Raw genomic sequence first — 16,755 nt, forward strand, 5'->3', positions numbered from 1 at the left:
CCTAGAGCAGTTAGAGGAACACAAATGGCTTCAGGAAAGAACGAGTCTGACACCTGGAAACAGTTCCAATTTTTATTGTCATCAATGTGGAGGTGCAAACAGTTCATTTCAGCTCCTTCACAGCCAAACCTGGGGAGGAGAAAAAGACAACAAATATTAAAATACGGCTCATCACCCTGCCTTGTCTGGCCAGGAAACATCTGCCCTTATGCAAGAGACACACAGCTGCAGCTTATTAGAGGGCCTGGGGCAGCTCCCTTTATCTGCCTGCACAAGCTGCAGCTGTGCAAAGAGCAGTCAGAGCCCCACATCAACACTTGGAAGTCTGAGCAGCATTTGCTTGGGCAACTTACAGACCTTCTGCCCTCCCCTCTATCCTGAGCCCAGCTGTGCTCCAGCACCAGAACCCAGCTGAGCTGGTGATACCTGGAGGCAGGGACTGCTTCAGCTTCTCTGCCTTCTCCTTGTCTGTGATGACCAGGGTGTACAGGTACCGGCTGCAGCGCACCTTGAACTTCACATTGTCCTTGTTCTTCTTGATCTTGACAGCTGCAGGGTTAAAGAACCGGTTAGTGGGATAGCAGCAACCCCACACGTTCCCTTTTATAAACCATGTCCTATGAAAGCACAAATCCTACCTAATCCCACTGCAATTCTATTTCCCCTGAGCATGGAGGACAACCGCAAGCCCTCACGTGCTGAGCAAACTTCAAACTGAGCACAGCAGTGCACAATGGACCCATTTCCTCGTGTAACCCTTTGCATCTGAACAGCAGCACTGACCCTTGTAATGAGTCCTCTTGGCTCTGCATGGCTACAGGCAGCGCTTCATCTCCTTTCTAGCCACAAAGAGCTGTTTTTATCTAAGCAGCTCGCTCAGAGCTGTGGTCAGCTGCTCTCCTTTCCCACTGCACAGCCCTGGCAGCTCAGTATTACAAGCAGTAGAGCTGCTGCAAAATCTAGAACGAGTTGAAAGGCACTGAAATGCTTTGTAAGCAGCTGTCAGCAGCTCTAATAGCAGCGTGCACCAAGCTATCCCTCCCTCACCCACACCGCTGCGTTAACAAAACACTTCCAGAACTGAAGCACCTTTTCCCTATGACAGCTACATCCAAACAGAGGGAAAAATAAAGGGGAAACTCCTCACCCGTTGTAAAATACTGAGACAAGACTTCCCAGCTTTTCAATTAAAACTGCCTTTGTATTCGTGACAATGGGAGACTTGTGTTTAAGTGTGATTCACTTGTCAGGTGTTGCAGAGTTTAAACAGAACATCTTTTAGCTTGTCAGAGATTTATGAAGTCACAGACAGGGCAATATTTGCAAATAGCTTCCCACCAGTTGCAATTGGATTTGGCAAAAACACCCACGAGTGAACAGCAGTGCAAGAAACACAAGTGAGTGAGTGCCAAGCCTGGACTACCTCCATTTCCTGCTATTACATCCCCATCCCTTCCTCCCCCGCAGCTCCTCTCCAACCAGGATGGCTTTACTCAGCAAACCCTGTTGCAAATGCCACTGGTGTTGCATACAGACACAGCCCTCAGCACCTCGGAGCTGCTCAAGCCCATGGGGGTGATATAGGCCTGAAGAACAGGGAGGGCACTGCTGAAGCACAGCCTTATTCCTCACTCCTCTCCTAAAGCATCTCAGCACTCACACTTTGCATCCTTCCTCCTGGCTGTCAGCAGAAAGTCTTTGATCTCCTCAATCTTGCGAGGCTGGAAGATAAAACACAATCAGCACATGAACAAGGGACCAGAGCTGACACCCACAGAATCACAGAATGACCCGGGTTGGAAGGGACTTCAAGGATCATGTAGTTCCAACCCCCCTGCCTGGCAGGGCCACCAAACATACACCTTTACTAGATCAGGTTGCCCAGGGCCCCATCCAACCTGGCCTTGAACACCTCCAAGGACGGGGCATCCAAAACCTCCCTGTGCAGCCTGTTCCCACCCACCCTGTACTTCACCTTTGGTGCAGCCATTTAGCTGGGGCTCAGCCCAGACCCCATTAATTGGCTCACACACCCCATCCATAGAGCCAGGAGCAGCTCCTCCCCCCACACACACCCCATCCTCCCTTATCCTAAAGGAGAACCCCCCCCTTCATCACACGGCCCCATAGAACAATGGACATTCCCCCACCGGACCCTACAGCCATAACGACCCACAGAACCCCCCCCATGGCCCCAATGGATCCCCATAGCACACAGCGCTGCCTATTCCTCACCATAGCTCTGGGATGGCTCAGCTCCTTCCAACCTGCGGGAGGCACAAACCAAGATGGCGTCAGGGCATCATCCTCACAGCCACAACACCCACCCACCACCATCATCACCCACCACCACCCCATATCGGCCTGTCCCATGTCCCACATCCCCATCACCCACCCTGCCCCCCCCCCGGGCCCACCCGGTTCGTCCCGGCCTGTGATGGCGGCGGATCCCGCACAGCCCCGCACTCACCGCTGCCTCTATCGACTGACGGGACCGGAAAGAGACGGGAGAACTTCCGCTTCCGGGATGCCACTCAAGCCACGCCCCTTTTAACGCGATACGGTGCGGGCGGAGGGACAAAAAGGGTCAGGGAGAACGCGAAGCGGCGCTGCGCTGCCCTGCGCTAGGTTGATGGGTGCTATGCTGGGTTGATGGGTGCTGTGCTATGCGGGCAATGCGGGTGTCGGTGTGGATAGAAGCGATGCTGTGGTCTCTCAATCGGTGTTTGCTGAAGTTTACCGGGCCCTATGGAGCCTCCCAGCCCCCGTGGTTCCCAATTTACAGCCCCCTCTCCGCCCTGAGTGCAATGCAGCCTCGTAGCCACAAGAGGAAGCTGTAACCATGCTCAAAATACCATAAACAGACCCAAATTATCGGGGTGGGATAGTCTGTCCCATCGCACGAGGTGATTCGGGGCTGCTCCAGGTCGGGAAGGTCCGATCTCGGGTTGGGAGAAGCGCGACCATCAGAGGATTTATTATATATAGAGATATATATTATTATATATATATATCAGAGGGTAAATTAACCAGAGGAGCAGCCGGAGCTGATGTGTGTCCCCGGTTGCGTATGAACAGAGGGCACACGTGGTGGGTGTGAGTGTGAGCTCACACGAGTGTGCACAGCTGCGGGTGGTGGGTGGGCTGCGCTCCCTCCCTGCCCCATGTTACCATCCCCACCCCATAGAGCCGCAATGGGGTGCGGTTCATGTTGTCCTTGCTGTGCAGTTAATGAGGTGACCCCCATGTGTGAGCACACATCGAGGGGCTGTTTGTGCTGGGGAAGATTTCAGCTCCATCCCTCAGACAGCTGCAGGGATGATGGCAACACCCCGGAGTGATGGGATGGAGTTATAGGGAAAATAGATACTGATAATGTCAAATCACAGCAATGCTCAGAGTGGGGAAGTTCCACCCCCAACCCCCAAAAAGAATGAGTTTTGTAATTGTTTGATTTACTTCCTTCATCCCATATCGGCGGATCTACTCCGCTGCCTTTTAATTGCTCCGAAAGTCGAGCAGTTTTTCATGTTTTAAGGAGTGCTGAATTGTATAATTAAAACACTAACAACGTAAATCAGCGGCGCACAAGAAAGACAGCAGAGAATTAAGCGGCGGCGTAATAAAACCAAAGCAGCATGGAAAGGGCCCCATAGCGGCAGCGATGCTGAATGCTGATGTCACATCCCAATGCCATTGGGGTGGAGGTGGGAATAGGGGGGGATGTGGGGCAGCGCTGTGACAGTGCCGTGCATGGGGACACAGCCTGGTTATCAGCCTCCTTGCCCCCAAAATCATCAGGTTTTGGCCCAAAATGCAGCATGGTCCTGTGCCCTCCATCCCCGCTCCTGCCTGGGAACAGCTTCACTTTGACTTTATTAATATCATTTAAAAGCAGAGTGGGCATATAAATCAACAAAAATAATTCATGAGAGTCATTAGCTCCTCAAAGAGGGGCTCTTTTTTTATGACTGCCTTTAAATTAAGGGGGGGGAAAAAAAATAAGAGGGAGAGAAATCTCATTCTGAAACCGCAGCTTTTAAAACACATCAAATACATTTCCTCCCTGCCTCCCACCGGCCTCGGCTCCTCCGCCTAACGAAATTCAATTAGCATCCTTAATTCACCCTCTGGCTACCAGTTTGATATTAAAAACCCTCATCTCGCAGCTCTGCGGGGATAGGGGGAAGCTTGGGATGCTGACCCCCAGCAAACCACTATTCCCCCTCCCCAAATACCCCTCGGAGGGCATTGATGGGGGTCTTGTCCTCGAGCTCCGTGTCCCTGTGCCCTTGGGGACAGCGGGTGGCCGTCCAGCTGCGTGCCGTGCAGAGCTCAGCCGGCAGGATGCGCGTGTACTCGGCGATTAGATGCTATCTGCTTATCGGCGGCAGCAGGGCCGGCTCTGGGCGAGGGAAGGAGATAGAAAGCAGCGGCCGAGAGGAGATGCAGCAGCCGATGGGATTTCTCTCTCTCTCTCTCCCCCCAGTTCCAAGTTCATTGGCACCCAGGATCACCCACTGCCGGCTCCATTGCTCAGCAGTGCTGGAGCTGTGTCCTCTATTCGAGCGCTGCTCCATCAGAGCCGTGTTTACACACACAGGGCAGCCCTGTTTTCCTTAGGTGTAATTATGCCATCTGTAATGCAGTTGCAAACTGTTTCTCATGGTGGACGGAAGGAGCTGCTGCGCTGTGCTGCTTCTTCTTGCAGCCCCCACTATCCCTGTGGCTTTCTTCCCATCCTGCTTCTCCCAAGGACACGGCTGTCCCCTGCTTGTGGGGTCCATGTGTTGCTCAGGACTCGTTCACACTGACATCCCCCTGCCCAGAGAGTGGCCAGAAGGGAAAACCATCATGAAAAGCCTTCAGCTGCTCTGTCCTGTGGGCACTCAGTGGTTCCTGCTGCTCCCAAAGCTGCCAGCAGCAGAGCAGCAGGGCTGGCTCAGCTGGGCAGGTGATGCTTCCAGGAGGTGAACGTCCTGGAAAGCAGCGCTGGACGGAGGTGGGAAGAAAGCAAAGCTGATAGGAGGCATGAAAGGACAGGTTGGGAGGGAGAGGGTCCCTGTGCAGGGAACAAACCGCCGCAGGAATGGATATATTCCCCGCTGTTTACTTGAGGTCCCCCCCTGGTTCAGAGAAGAAAAGCGGCGCATCTCGATCGGCTGCTCCGAGGCGAGAGCGCAATTTGCTGAATGCGTTTATTACTATCAGGGACTGCAAACTATTCCCAATCACTCGGCACTTCCCTTCATTCTCTTCCTCTCTCACCTCTCGGAGCTCAGTGCCCTGGCAGCGCTGCCAAGAGCCGATCAATCTGCTGCTAATGGCAGCCCCATGCCCTGCCATTCATCAGCCAGGTCCTTAAAGAGCATCCGACGCTTCATGGTCGACTTGGAGGGGGAAAAAAAAAGCCCATTTGCAGGCGAGATCATATTTTCTCCGTCTCCCCTTTTGTTCTTTATGTGCCGAGGACAAAGGCGGCTCAGGCTGGAGGTGGAGAGCGGGCAGTGGAGGGGATGAAATCCCTCGAAACAAAAGCTCCCGTTCTTATGCAAAGTGAGAGCAAATTTGGGGAGGGGGGGGGGAGCACAGAGACTGTGTCCCGTGGCAGAGCAGCAGCGTCTGTGGGGCTGGAGCCCTTCTTTGCCATGCTAAGAGGAATGCGATGGTAGTTTTCCTGCAGGCATTGGGGGCTGTTTGAGGTGCGGGAGTATTGTCCTGCACTATGGCTGGGCTGGGGCCAGATCCTGCCCTCCATCAATGCCGTGAGTTGTGCTGGGCTCAGCGGGGCACAGAGGGGTCCCTTGGTGGGATGTGGGGCTGCGATAATGGCACAGGGACAGGTCCCCTTGTCCCCTGCAGCACTGGGATCTATTGCAGAAAGTGATGTGGGAGCAGAGCCTGGAGTTCGTGGTGAGCCCTGCAGGAAGGCAGCTCCAGGAGAGCAACAGCAGCAGAAACGTGGGCTCTAAGCAGGACATTCTGGAGGCTCCTCACCCACCAGTGCCCGTGAGAGCCCTGGGTGCTCACATCATCCTCTTGCTGGGGTTCCCCTGTCATCCACTACCATGGCACAGCCCGAGCAGGGCTGGATGCTCTGCAAACACCTTCTCCGTGTCTGCCTCTTCAAAGGAGCTTCTTGACGACTCAGTGGAGACGTGCAGAGAAAATGGAGACTGGACAAACCCATTTTAATTGCATTTTGTTACAGCAAGGAAAGGAACTCTTCCTTTGGCTGAGCCCTTCACAGTGTCCCCATGTGTCACCAGTGTCCCCACATCCCCATAAAGTCCCCTGTGCCTCCATGGGGAGCCACATTTCTATGTACAGATGCCAACACCACTCACCTTGGGGGTCCCCTCAGGTGCTGCATGGAGCCTCAAAAGCCCCATGCTGGGTCGGAGCTGGCTGGCAGCTGTGGGACACAGGATGGGCAGGTGTATGGGACTGTGCAGTGACATCGGTGATGGCACCAATGTGGCAAGGGCAGAGCAGCTGTGGTGCTGCCTGGCTCCCCGCCACCCCGTGTATCTCGAGTCAAATTTGGTGTCATCCTGCAGAAGAAGATTATGGTAATTTTCCTCCCCCCTTATGCATAATTTTCAGACTCGGCTGCAGCAGAGGCTGTGTGGAGAGATTGGGTGATGGGAATGTCATCTGCGATTCGATTATCTCCTCCTGCCTTGCCTTTTCTCTTCTTTTTTTTCCTTGTGAAACCTTCATCAAAATACGTAGATCTAATTAGGACAATTACAGCGCGAGGACAGCTGAGAACCCACCCAGGACCTCTCTGCACCAAGATGAGTGTTGGCTGCTTGGAAGCCAGCTGCTGGGGGGGTCCTGTGTGGCACTGCCTGGGGGCGGTGGTGATATTGGGGTCCCACTGCCAGGCAGGTGGCTTTGGGTTTGTTCTTACAGCTGTACCATCAGCATCTGCTGGTGACAGATCTATGTCATGAGCTGCAGGGTCTCAGCACCTCACTGACACGTTGCAGGGGGAGCTGCCCCCATCTGCACATGGGGTAAAGTGTGCCCACCTCTGGGGGTGCTGCTCTATGAGGAGGGGTCGTCTATCAGCCTGCAGCTCCACATCCCTCATTGGTATTCTGTCCCTGCTCGGTGGCAGCTGACAGGATGGGAGTGGAGTGACAGCAGTGACAGGTAATGCCTGCCACAGGGATGGCAGTGGGATGGTGGGGAGGGGACCCAGGACAGCACCCACAGGGCTCTGTGTGCCCATGATGGGACATGTGAGAGCTCCTGCTGTGACTGGAGCACACACCCTTGTGCTGGGTGTGCATATCTCTGCACTGTGCCGTCAGCTCTGTGGCACTGGGAATGCTCAGCACACATCACCCCAAAGTGGACAGGAGGTTCCTCAGCCAGGACTGCTCCCTTCTGTGCTGACCACGCGCCACTTCTGGTGTGTAGAGCACACAGGAGGTGCTCAGGTGCTTGCTTGTACAACCTTAGCCCCTGGACAGCATGCAGATAGGTGTGGGTTGTGGCAGAGCATCCTGCTGCCCTGCCAGAGCACTGCTTGCCCTGCAGTCTGGTGGGGATGGGGGCTGGCGGTCAGACAGAGCTGCTGCACGGGCAATTAAGGGAAGTGCAAATTGTCAGACCCTGTGATTAACACTGCCTCCAAATCCGCATGAATATTAAAAGCCGACATTGCCCAGGCTCCCTGCACAATGAATTCTGTATGAATCTTAAGATAAATCGTTTGGATAACTTAGCGGCAGCTGTACTCCCTCGCCACCAACTGCCTCCAAAAATCATTTCAAGTCAGGCGAGAGGAGCGAGAACAGAGGCCAGATGAATGCGGGTAATTATGATTCCAGGCTCAGCAGTGCTGGGATCAAGGCTGGGCAGCACGGGGCGCCCAGGGCTCTCCGGAGGCGAAGGCAAAGGCTTCATGTGTTCAGTTTGTTCCCACGAATGCTGACAAGCCCCTCTGCTTGCTGTGCACTGCTGTACTTGGCCAGGGGGGACATTTCCTTTGCATCCATACAGCTGCAGCCTGGAGGGAAGGGAGTTGCCTTCTTTGGGACAGAGGGAACAACACAGTGGAGGGATGTGGCACAGCAGCTCCATCCCATCCCTGGCTGTGCAGTGCACATTCCCCTGTCTCAGAGCAGACCTTGTGAGCTCCTCGTTGGCATGCAGCTGCTGTGCTCCTGGTCACAATGCAGTGTAGGAGCCATGTTGTCATCCTTGGGGCAAAGGTCCCCATCGCTTTCTCTGTAGCCATAAATCAGCCTGGACACAGCGAGGCCATGGGGAGTGAGAAGGTCTGGTGATGGTACAGCAGCTGGGGGACGAGCAGCTCTGTGTCACCGCTGTTAGAGGTGCTGTTTCCATCCCCATTGGAGACATTGCAAATATTCCTATGTCTCCATTCCACCGACCCGACCAAGCTGCACTCCCAGCATAATCCATGTTATGAATGAGAAAGCAATGTGAGCTGCCTGTGAGCATCAGCCAAGGTGTGCACTGTGTGCTCCTGCTTCCTCCTCACCCTCCTCCTTGGTCTGCCTGTGTGTGCTGTCCCCCACCTATGGCTCAATGCAATGCTGCCCTAAGAGCAGCCAACCCGACCCCGTGCTGCCAAAAGGCAGCAGGATAAATCAGCAAATCAGGTGCACGCGGCACAAGGATATTAAAGCGGAGAGGAGCAGATTGAATCAGGGCCATTAGCAGATTAAATCATTACGCTGTATCAGATTAACACGCAAATAATATGACGCTAACGCGGATCAGAAACACCAGCTTCGTGTTCACAATTTATTGCTGCCAGGAGGTGACGGCTGGTGGCTGCCACCAGCAGAGTGGGGATAGGGATGGGGATGGGGATAGGGATGGGGATGGGGATGGGGATGGGGATGGGGATGGGGATGGGGATAGGGATGGGGATGGGGATGGGGATGGGGATGGGGATGGGGATGGGGATGGGGATGGGGATAGGGATAGGGATGGGGATGGGGATGGGGATGGGGATGGGGATGGGGATGGGGATGGGGATGGGGATGGGGATGGGGATGGGGATGGGGATGGGGATGGGGATAGGGATGGGGATGGCACCCTGCCCTCTCCTTGCAGCTTCCAGGCCCCAGCATGGCCCTTTGGAGGCTGTATCTCCCAACCACAGCACCTGATGCAGTGCTTCTTATTTGGTAACCTCAATCAGCAGAAGCACCTAACCTGGGAGGAGCCAGCTACCCACAGCAGCAGCACTGCCCTTTGCAGTCGTGTTTTCTCCTTGACTGCATTGTTTCTGCTCCTGAAGCAGGAGAGGAGCCCCATAACTCTGCCCAGCTCCAGAGCTCTCCATGGCCATGCAAGGCAGTGAAGATGTGGCAAGAAATGGTTGCAAACAAAGGGAAAATACCTTTCTTCAACAGCACCTTCCCCCAGGGCCCTTGGAGCTGGCAGCAAGGCAGACCCAAAGGCTGTGAGCAGATCTGAGCCCTCCTCACCTGCGCTTCTGATGGTCTCGAAGGGGTTAACCCACACCCTGCAGCCTTCATGCACTCTTTCTGCCAGCAAAGCTTTTTCTTCCCTAAATTCCTGCTTGCCCAGGAAGGCAAGACGAAGCCTGAGCTGCTGCAACAACACCCGGGAACAAGTATTATTATGTGGTGTGACAATGTTTGATGAATTCATATGCGCCTAGGGGAAGGGACTAAGTAGGTGAATAAAGTGAGAATATTCTCTGTGACAATCAATACCCCTTCAATTGAACCGTCTCCACAGATGTGACATTTTGATTTTTCTTCTTTGGACGTACTAACTGGATTTATGTCCTCTTAAAGTGGAAACAGCGGGGAGCGAAGTGCCAGCAGCGGATGGTGCGGTGGGGGCAGAGCAGGGGATGGAGGTGGGGGATGGAATGGCATGGAATCACTGGGGGAATGGATCAGGGCAGTGGGGTCAGGGTGATGGGTTGGGTTGGTGGAATTGGGTAGGTGGGCTGAGGTGATGGATCCAGGGCAGTGGGCTGGGTGATGGTTTGGGGTGATGAGTTATGTGGGTTGGGGTGATGGATTCAGGGTAACAAGTTGGGATGATGGGTTGGGAGGGTATTTTGGATGCGCTGGAATGATGAGTTGGGGTGGTGAAGCTGGGGTAATGGACTTGGGCAGTGTAGGTAGGGTGTTGGGTTGGCATGGTTAGGTTGGCAGAGCCTGCCACAATGAGACCTGCAGACAAATCCATGCCAGGACTAGCAGGCACCTGGAGCACATCTGAGGGTTGTAGAAGGTGAAAGGGAGAGATGCAGTGGGGCAAAAGGATCAGCAGAGACCAGAAGTGGGGTACCATGAGGGCATCTTCTACCCCCATCCTGTGACTGCCCTCCCCATGGGTCCCCTCATCCTGCAGCTCATCCAACGTGCCCGAGCTGCAGCACCCACCGGTGGCACCCGCTTGGCTCCGGGATTCCCATCACATCCCTGGCCCCACAGCTAATGACTCATCCCCGGCACGGCCATTTGTTTGTGCTGGTTTCAGACAGACTAATGTTTTTAATGGCACATAATCATTTTTCAGAAGTCATTTGATGCTACTAATCATCACTGTGATATGCCACGACGGGATGCGTAATGACATGCTGAACAGGAAAAATGGCACTCGGATCTCTGGTTCTTCCCGGTGTAATCTATATTTTACCACATCTCTCTGCCTAATGATACTTAGAGCTGTTAATAAACGACTTCTTGGGCATTTTCTCTCTCTGTCTCCCTTTTTTTTCCCCTTCTGTGGGTGATAAAATAGTTTTGGATTAAAAGGTAAGAATGGGAAAGGGAAGCTTGTGGGTGCTGGAGGGAGCGCGGGCAGTGAGCGGTGCTGGGTTCACCATGCAGGGGGTTCACAGCACGTTGCTTTTCCTGCTTGTAACTTTTTTTCAGCCTCTTTGTTAAATGAACAAGTGTTAAAGGAAAGAAAGAAGAGAGGAAAAAAAAAAAGAAGTTAAAACATTTTTAATGAAATTTGATCACCGCAGTAAGAGGATCCTCCTGGCCGCGTGCCCAACGTCTTCAGGATGAATTAACGCTCACTTCCTCCAATGCTCCGACTCATTTTATTGCTTAATTAAAGGGATGGTGGCAATTTTTGTAAAATATACTTTTTTTTCTTTAAACTTCTCCTTTCCTCGGGCTGCTAAAAGCTGAGGAAGGGAATGAGCTCATGCCCTCAGCTCCTGCACCTTGCTTTGCCTGCTCCCTTGACAGCAGGAGGACAGAGCCCAGGCTTGAGGAGGAAGCAGAGTTTGGGGATGGAGATGTGCAGCCCCTGAGTCCTTTCCATGCAGCCTTGAGTGCAGGGCTGTGGGTTGCAATCTGCATGCAGCCCCCAGACCTTTCCCCTCCATGGGCCAGCTGCAAACTTGGCTGTGCTATTCTTGTAAGCACCGGGTTGCACTCTTAGTCCAGACATGTGAGGAAAGAAAATGCTCTGGGTTTTACCTCTTTAATCTGTCTGCCATTACCTGCTGGGTTCCTTGAGAGAATGCTAACCAGCCATGCAGCCTCTTGCTGGGAGGGCCAGTGGTTGCACAGTATGGCATGGCACAATGTAGCATTGTACAGCATGGCACGACAAGGCACAGCATGGCATGGCACAACACAGCAGCTCTGCATGCAAACACCCCTCCCATCACCTCCAAGCAGCAGCGGGTTTGGGAGTGTGGGACTGCATCTTGCAATGGGAGCCCAGTTCAGAAAGGTCTCATTAGTGCCTCTGTCATTAACCAATGCTCATGCAAGTGGTTTGCTTCTCTGGAAATTCAGAATTAAATGACTCATCATTATCTTATTAATGAAGGTGGGGGCTGGAGGTGAGATGGAGGCACAAGTGGAGCCAAGATGGAGGGACCAAGTACCATCCACACTCCCTCACCTCCCCACTGCCCCATTCCCAGGGATCAGCCCAGCAAAGATCTCAGTGCTGCCAACACTCCCACCATCATCGCTGTGCTCGGCCATCCCGTGCAGTGCTTCACTAGGGAAAGCTCTGTGCAAACTGAACTCTTTTAGTTTGGTTCCTGCACCTGAAGATAAAGGGATGTGGCTGATACGAGGGGATGTCACCGTCACTGCATCATCTCAACACAGAAAAGCAAGGGGTGAGGAAAGTGTTCCATGCAATCATCTGCCGCTGCTGCCCCTTCCTTTTGTCCATCACCTTATCATCCTCTTTTCTGCATGGTGCTGCTTAATGCACGAATTGAGGTTTGCGAAGCTATTGTACACAATGACTTCTAATGTCTTGTGAAAGTAAATGGAGGACGAGACCCAGAGAAAGCTGCCAATTACTTAAAGAATATAGACACGGCAATGCCATTAATGTAATGGCAAAGAACAATTCCGGAGCTGCTCGTGCCGTGCTGCTCAATACCACAATTAATGTTGCAGAGTTGACTTGAGCTCCAGCCTCCTCGAGACAGGCTCGTGCCATTAACCTTCCCCGAGTCAAGGTGTTCCAGCTCTAATATTCAGCTTAATTAGTCTCCAAGGTAATATGACAATAGCCACTTCCTGAGGCCAACGTGCCTCGGCGTGGAGCAGCGTGGAGAGGGGAGGAGAGTGGCTGGGAGAGAGTAGTGTGTGTGTGTGGGGTTTGCATGTGGCTGCACGTGTGTGCACGGGTATGCACATGGCTGCATGTGTGTGTGGGGGTTTGTATGTGGTCACACACGCATGCAAACACATGCAAATGTTTGCACACACCTTTGCAAGCTGGAGCGCAAGTTGCCAAGCGCAGAGCAAGGAGGGATGACGCAGAGCCTCTGCAGAGGGACCTTTGCACGACGAGTCACGTCATCTCAGATCAGAGCAGTGCACAGGACTGAGTGGATAAAGGTGCTAATAAGACAAAGCACTAATTAATCGCAGTCCCACTCACAGAGGAGCCCTCGCCGAGTGCCGGCTGTCAGGCTGAGTGGCAGCAGTGATGCCGGCAGCTCTGCAGGTGCCATGGCAGAGTGCAGCCTGCAAGGAGTCTGTACGTGAGCTCACAAACAAAACCAGGGGCTGAGGCTGGCAAAGCCAAACCCCTCTGACCCAAAGCTGCAGCAGCTGCGCAGCCGTCCTGGTTGGGACCACTGTGCTCCTGGCATTGCTGCTGCAGCTGGAATTGGGAGCATGCCCTGCACAGGGGAAGTGCAGAGCTGGGACGTCCTGTACTGCAAGTGGTGCAATGCTGAGATCCTTTTCTTCTTTTTTCCCCCTCTCCAAATCAGTAAATCAATTTGACAGTGGCAGGAGAACGGCCCTTTACAGCTCATGCGATCTGTGTGGAGTCAGACGGTCCCTTCTATCCATCACCCTTAATTAATTAGAATGTAATTACTTATGGATTCTTCTCCCATTATTCACAGCCCCCAGCACCAGAATAACGTTTTCCTGTCCCTCTGGAGCTCCTGCTCTGCAGCAGCTTGCTGTGGGGCACTGAGCTGTCCCCAGGGCACATCGATCCCTGCTCTGTGGATGGTGGAGCAGGTGGCAAACCCACAGCTCTGCTGCCATCACTGTTGCTGCACGGTGCTGGGGCTGTGCTTAGGTTGGTTTAGCTGGTGGGATGGGGGCGGGGATGGAGTGGGTATAGGATGGGAATGGGGTGGGGATGGGGATGGAGTGGGAATGGGGATGGGGATGGGGATGGGGATGGGGATGGGATGGGAATGGGGATGGGGATGGGAATGGGATGGAGATGGGGATAGGGATGGGGGTAGGAATGGGGATGGGATGGAGAGAGGGTGGGGATGGGATGGGGATGGGGATGGGGATGGGAATGGGGATGCAATTTGGTGAAAGTCCCCTGTGCCATCAGCTTGCTTCTGCCACTTCTTCCTCCCTCATATGCAACTTGGCGACACAATTGTTGTCACTGGTAATTAGCTGTGTGTCCCCAGAGCCCCTCAGCAAAACAAACCCAGCCTGAAGCCCCAGCAGTGCCCAGCGTGCCAGGATTTTCCTGCAATCCAGGAGCTGAGATGAGAGCAGTGCCAGCTGCCAGCACCCCTCTCCCAGCTCCCACAGCTCGGGGCAGAGCGTGGCCTTTCTGCTGGCAGTGCCGGCTCAGCTCATGGCCACACGCCCTTCCAGTGGCCTCACCATCTGCTGCAAACGTGTGGGCACAGAGCGGGGGTCACTCGTGCTAATGCTGGAAGGAGGTGACAGCAGCTTTAATGTCATCTGAAGAGCTTTAGTGCAGGAGCGGGTGCTGCAGCTTTGCCCTCAGCATCACCGCAGTCGCATAGGTAACAGGTGTGCAGGGCTGGCACCCCACAGCATCCAACAGGATCTGCCTTCCCAACAAAGATGCTCTAAGTTGTGTTTTCCCTTTTATCCCATCTCCTGCTCCCAGCTCACCATCCTGGGCTGCCCTGTGCAATGGGATGAGCACAGGAGCTGGGTGCTGCTCTTCTATGGTGGCTGTGCAGAAGGATGTAATCATGCCTCTGCAGCTCTGTGCCCACCTCTCCACAGGGAAAACACTGATTCTCCAGGCTTTGTTCAAAAATGTATTTCCCATTGTTAGAAATTTCGACACAGAATCTATTCAGTTCTGTTTTTCTTTTTGTAACTGTTTGTAGCTGTGTTGTGATTACCAGTACAGGAGATCTGTGCTCCCCTGGGGGAGAAGAGGCAGGAGGGGGTCCCTGAGCTACTGCAGGGATGGGGATGGGATGGGATGGAATTGGAATGGGATGGAGATGGGGATGGGATGGGAATAGGGATGGAATAGGGATAGTGATGAGAATAGAATGGGGTTGGGATGGGTTTGGGGATGATATGAAAATAGAGATGGGGATGGGGATGACCACAGTCATGGGGATGGGGTTGGAGATGGGATGGGGAGTCAAATGAGAACAGGGATGGGGAGAGGGACAGGGATGGGGCTGTGGAGGACATGGATGGGGGACATAGTGCCCTCACCTCCTGCTGTGCTCCCATAGGAGCCTCCCCCTGGCATGAGTGACCTGAACTGAGCCTGGTGATGCAAAGGACAATGCAGTAACTCCAGTGAAAAGCCATAATAAATCATAGTGACACAATTACACAGGGCCATGCCACGTCTCAGCAGCCACCTAATTAAAAAGTGGACTAAAACAAGGGAAGAAAATAACTTAATTCGGGCTCTATTTGCCTTGCTAATGCGGTGGCAGTTTTCTGCGCTGGATGAGTGTTTATAAAATCTTAATTAGGTTCCATGTGTGGAAGAGAGAGTGATACAGGGCCGTATTAATGCACTGGATCCTGGTAGGATGCTGTGGCTCTGCCCACATCCTGAGCTGGGTGTTGTTTGGTGGGGAGAGTGGAATAGGGAATGAGATGGGGAATAAGAATGGGAAATAACTGCAGGTGGATGGCTGCAAGCTTCCCATTGGCTCCCCCCCCTTCTTCTTCTTTTTTTTCCTCGGTTCTTTTTAATCAAAACTTCAAATTGGGCTCAAAGCAGCTATTTATAAACCTGTCAGGGGAGGCTGGCATTTCACTATCAAATTTCAATTGAATGGTTGCTAACAGCTCTTTGAGACACAAAGTGAGTGGGAGGACTGGGGCTGCTGAATGCCCCCAGCCCCTTCCCATGGGCGCACACTTGACTCCATGCACATGAAGGGCTGTGAGACCCCCTGGGTTTGCCTGTTATCTCAGCCATTAATGGATACCTCACTCAGGATTGGATCTGGTGAGCTGGAGGGACCTGACTCTTCCTCTCACTGAGGTTCATGGCTGGGAAATACGGAAGGATAGACATGGGTCACCACTGAGGTGGGGAAGGGACCCTGACTCCCATCCCTGCTGGCCACCCCAAACAGCAGAGATGGCGGAGGTGTCCTGTCCAGCCCTACGTGAGGAAATGATTTAGACAGTTGTATTAAAATGCAAATTTCTGCCTAGCTTGCTAGTTTATCATCTGACTTGTTATACAATTTGCCAGTTATAGAAGAAAAATTACCATAATGGGCCCCTGGGGAATGGTTGTAAAAAGGATACCAAACATTACTTATCATCCCATTCTGCTACAATTATCTGATGCTTTTCTTCTTTCCCCCCCAACCCCAAGGAAAATTAAAGCATCAATAGGAGCTGGGAGATGCTGGGAGCCAATGCAGCGGTGTCGGTGTGCTGCCCTGGATGCCCCTCCTGGTATCTCACCGTGTGCCCAAATCAGGCTCCTTAATTGTGCAGGGAAATGGAGGTTAAATGCTTCCAGACCTTCTCAAAGGGTGATCGCAGGGAGCAGGGCAGGACAAAGGTGGGGGAGCTGGGCTGTGCTTCTTCAGCAGCAGAACAAGAAACTCTTTAATGTGGCTCTGTCTAAAGGGAATTAAAGACTCCTCGTTTGTTCCACTTTAGAGCTGGCCTCTGAACTCCATTTTGCTGGAAGTGCTTTGACATCTCTGGGGCACCTTTGGAAGGATGAGTGCTGGAGACAACAGCCTGTGCTGATGCTCCTGCTGCAGGGCTGGGCACCTCCCTGCATCACCCCATGGTGCTGCAGACAGCCCTGAGACAACCAGCTATAGCCCCAAGGCTCCTCCAGCTCCCAGTTCAGTGCAATGTCAATGCCTGGTGCGGGCAGGTAGCTGCTTTTCAGATGGCTGCCCCTCCATGAGCAGCTCTTGGATTGGTTGGTGCCAACCTCAGCCCTGTGCCATGAGGTCCTCTGAGCTCTCTGTGCCAGTTTAGGGATCCATGTTGTGTTGTGAGAATGAATTATGGTCTGTTCTCTGTAAAGGGAGGG

At 53.2% G+C, this 16,755-nt stretch overlaps 1 protein-coding gene across 1 annotated transcript; it reads right to left on the reverse strand.

Moving 5' to 3' along the window:
• Positions 1-58: 58 nt before the first annotated feature.
• Positions 59-2,498, reverse strand: RPL38 (ribosomal protein L38). Its single transcript, XM_015880188.3, has 5 exons — positions 2,471-2,498; positions 2,236-2,267; positions 1,661-1,721; positions 427-549; positions 59-129 (listed from the first exon to the last, which is right to left on the reverse strand). The coding sequence occupies exons 2-5, from the start codon at positions 2,236-2,238 to the stop codon at positions 104-106; spliced, it is 213 nt and encodes a 70-aa protein (XP_015735674.1). The 5' UTR covers positions 2,239-2,267; positions 2,471-2,498; the 3' UTR covers positions 59-103.
• Between the last annotated feature and the right edge of the window lie 14,257 nt (positions 2,499-16,755).

The sequence above is a fragment of the Coturnix japonica genome, chromosome 23 (genome assembly GCF_054131305.1).
Source record: "Coturnix japonica strain WE chromosome 23, WE-NBRP24, whole genome shotgun sequence".
NCBI lineage: Eukaryota > Metazoa > Chordata > Aves > Galliformes > Phasianidae > Coturnix > Coturnix japonica.